Below are 4083 nucleotides of genomic sequence, written 5' to 3' on the forward strand. Positions count from 1 at the left end.
CAAATGGATCATGTTATGCACCCTAAACCTAATACGGTAAATGGATATTTAATTTCCATCTTGCATGCAAATCAACCATTAATCCAACTCGACATCTTATACTTGATACTTGGATTAAATCAACCGACTTAGAAAGCTCTCACATGTTAGGTTTAAATCATTGGATGCGCGCATTCATGCATTTAAACCGTTTTATCAACTTTTGCATTCAACCAACCAAGATCGATCAGTAGAGGCCGCTAACGCGGGCGGGATTGGGTGTCTGATTAAAGGGCTTCCCAATACATACCTTCACCTCTTACTCAGAAACTTTGGATAGTGGACGACCTTATCCAGGGCGTACGAGAGTCATTCTAGAGATATGATGCTAAAGAGGGACGATTTCCTTATCTTTAGTACCTATGTCAAACGCTGCTTTGTGCTTCGATTTGACCGAGGTATAAAGTGGAATTCGAACGGGTTCCAGGCATCCCACAAACGCTTGGTGGCAACTCCGAACATCTCTAATCGTTTCAAGACCCTAACCGAGACGAAACCGACCGATCTAAAACGATCCGGTCGAAAGCATCTTTACGCCGCCGAGCGTGGCTTTCAAAAAGACCGCTGCATGTCCACAGATCGAAGTGGGCTCGCAGGTGGGCCGTGTCCACAGTATGGAGATAGATCACCAATATTGAAAGTAGCACTTATACCACCATATTCATCAGGGAGTTCAATTTTGTAAGCTCTTTCACCGTAGCGCTCAAGCACTCGAAATGGACCATCGGCCCTTGGCATTAAATTGTTCTTTCGCTTCGAGGGAAACTTGTCCTTGCGAAGATGTAACCAAACAAGATATCCCACCTTGAATGTAGGCTGTTTTCGATGCTTATTAGCTTTCTCCTTGTATCTTGCATTAGCCTTCTCAATTTGAGCTTTGATTTGCTCACAAGTACGGAAAAATGCAGCTTGTCTTTCCTTAGCTTCAAAAATTACCATCTCCTTCTTTGGAATAGGAATAAGATCAATTGGGAGATAAGGATTTACCCCATAAACAATCTCAAATGGTGCACGTCCAGTAGTCATAGACGGTGTACGGTTATAGGCAAACTCAGCATGTGCTAACTTCACGTCCCAATCATTTGTGCTCTTACTCACTAAACCTCGTAACAAACTTCCAAGAGTTCGATTTGTCACCTCCGTTTGACCATCAGTTTGGGGATAGTGAGAAGTACTAAACAACAACTTAGTAACAACCCAACGCCACAATGTCTTCCAAAAGTAGCTTAAAAACATAGTGTCTCGATCGGAAACAATAGTTTTTGGAATGCCATGTAGACGAAGAACTTCCTTGTAATACAACTCAGCAACTTTAGAAGCATCATCAGTTTTGTGACATGGTATGAAATGAGCCATTTTTGAGAATCGATCAACCACCACCATGATTGAATCTTTACCTCTTTGAGTTCGCGACAACGCAACAATAAAATCAATGCTTACCTCGTTCCATGGTTGTGTAGGAACTGATAAGGGAGTGTAAAGCCCCTTAGTGAATGAACTTTTCGATATTTGGCATGTAGCACACCTTGCTATCACATATTGCACATCCTTGAGCATCTGAGGCCAATAGAAGTGCTCTCCAAGGATATCATAAGTCTTATTGACGCCAAAGTGTCCAGCCAACGCTCCTCCATGTGCTTCTCTAACCAATAGCTCTCGAATTGAGCTCTTAGAAATACAAAGCTTGTTTCCTTTGAACAAATATCTTTCTTGCACCGAGAACAAATTAGTAGGACTAATAAGTTCATTTGAAAAATCAGGATCATCTTTGCATAATTCTTTCAATTGCTCAAATCCAAGTAACCTCGCATCAAGTGCAACAAGCAAACAATGCCTTCTCGAAAGCGCATCAGCCACAACATTAGAGTTTCCCATTTTATACTTTGAAGAAAAGGTAAAGGATTGTAGGAACTCTACCCATTTGGCATGTCTTGCATTCAACTTTTGCTGTCCATGAATGTGCTTTAGAGTCTCGTGATCAGAATGCAGAACAAATGGTTTTTGGCGAAGATAATGAGCCCAATGATCCAGTGCTCGCACAATCGCATAGAACTCCTTGTCATAGGTGGAATACTTTAGCCTTGCTCCTCCCAATTTCTCACTAAAGAATGCAATAGGTCGTTTCTCTTGGATTAGAACAGCTCCAACTTCAACTCCGCTAGCGTCGCATTCAACTTCGAACAATTTGTCAAAGTTGGGCAAAGCTAGAATAGGTGTTGAACACAACTTATCTTTGAACTCATCAAATGCTTTTTGTGCACTTGGATTCCACACAAACTCTCCTTTCTTTGTTAGCTCGGTGATAGGTGCAACAATAGAGCTAAAATTTTGAATGAACCTTCGATAAAATGAAGCCAATCCATGAAAACTTCTAACTTCAGTAGTTGTTTTAGGAATAGGACACGATTGAATTGCTTTTACTTTTGAAGGATCAACTCTCACCCCTTCTTCTCCAACGATGTAACCAAGAAAGGTCACACTAGGCACCATGAACATGCATTTCTCGAGCTTTCCATAAAGTTTTTGTTCTCTTAACTTCTCAAACACCTTTCTCAAATGTTCCAAGTGTTGCTCCTTATTTTTGCTGTAAATAAGAATGTCATCAAGATAAACAACAACAAACTTATTAAGAAATGGCCTTAGGACCTCATTCATCAGCCGCATGAAAGAACTAGGAGCATTGCATAACCCAAATGGCATAACAAGCCGCTCATACAACCCTTGCTTTTTTTTGAAAGCTGTTTTCCATTCGTCACCTTCTCGAACCCTCATTTGATGATAACCACTTCGAAGATCAATTTTCGAGAACACACGAGCTCCATTCAACTCATCAAGCATATCATCTAGCCTCGGCATAAGAAAGCGATACTTGATTGTAATATTGTTCACCGCTCGGCTATCAATACACATACGCCATGTCCCATCCTTCTTGGGTACCAAAAGATCAGGTAAGGCACAAGGACTACGACTCTCTTGCACATAGCCTCGATCAATCAACTTTTACACTTGTCTTTGCAACTCTTTAGCCTCTTCTGGATTGCATCGATAGACTGGTTTGTTTGGAAGTGTAGCTCCTGGAATAAGATCAATTTGGTGCTCTATGCCACGCTTAGGAGGTAATCCAAGTGGCAACTCTTCCGGGAACACATCACCAAACTCATTCAACAACATTTGGACAGTCTCGTCATGAACTCCAATTCCTTCTTCCACATCTCGAACCATAAGAACATAAGCTTGTTCCCCTTGTTCTAATGCTTTAACAAATTCTTTAACATTCATAAACAAATTCTCATTTTTCTTCCTTACTTTGTTAGGTGACAAGGGTTTTAAGTGGAATCTGTTTTTACCCTTTCTAACAATGTAAATGTTATCCCTTCCTTGATGAACAACTTCTCTATCAAACTGCCATGGTCGTCCCAATAGAATATGACACGCACTCATGGGTAACACGTCACACCATACTTCATCTTCATAGGGACCCATAACAAATGAAAGTAAAGCTTGTTTCTTGACTTTAATCCCACTGTTTTCATTCAACCAATGCAGCATATATGGTTTATGGTGATTACGAGTCTCAAGCTTAAAGGAATCCACCAATTCAGTAGCAACCGCATTTGTGCAAGACCCACTATCAATAATCAAATTGCAAGTCTTACCATGCACCTTACAATGAGCATGTAAAATCTGCTCACGTTGCTCCATTTCAATCGGTGTGGATTGAATATGCAAGTTTCTCACCACGAACATCTCCTTATCAGTGTCATATGATGGTTCGACAATATGAGTGTGAACCTCATCATCTTCTTCATCTCCATCGTTCTGGACATAATTGACCTCCGTCTAATTTATCACCACGAAACATGGAGTAATCTCACCTAACTCTTGAAGAGTAAGCGCTCTCTTTTGGGGACATTCGTTAGTGATGTGTCCATAACCTTGGCACTTAAAGCATTTCCTAGCACGCATATCTTTGAAATCAGTAGCAACTCCTTTGATTTTGTCTTTGGGTTCTTCCTTTTTGGCTTCCTTATTGAACGATGATGT

General features: G+C 40.8%; 1 protein-coding gene across 1 annotated transcript; it reads right to left on the reverse strand.

The window, feature by feature from the left end:
- Positions 1 to 3039: 3039 nt before the first annotated feature.
- Positions 3040 to 3741, reverse strand: LOC141642043 (uncharacterized). Its single transcript, XM_074450707.1, has one exon. The coding sequence runs from the start codon at positions 3739 to 3741 to the stop codon at positions 3040 to 3042; it is 702 nt and encodes a 233-aa protein (XP_074306808.1).
- Between the last annotated feature and the right edge of the window lie 342 nt (positions 3742 to 4083).

Source organism: Silene latifolia, chromosome 1 (assembly GCF_048544455.1).
Source record: "Silene latifolia isolate original U9 population chromosome 1, ASM4854445v1, whole genome shotgun sequence".
NCBI lineage: Eukaryota > Viridiplantae > Streptophyta > Magnoliopsida > Caryophyllales > Caryophyllaceae > Silene > Silene latifolia.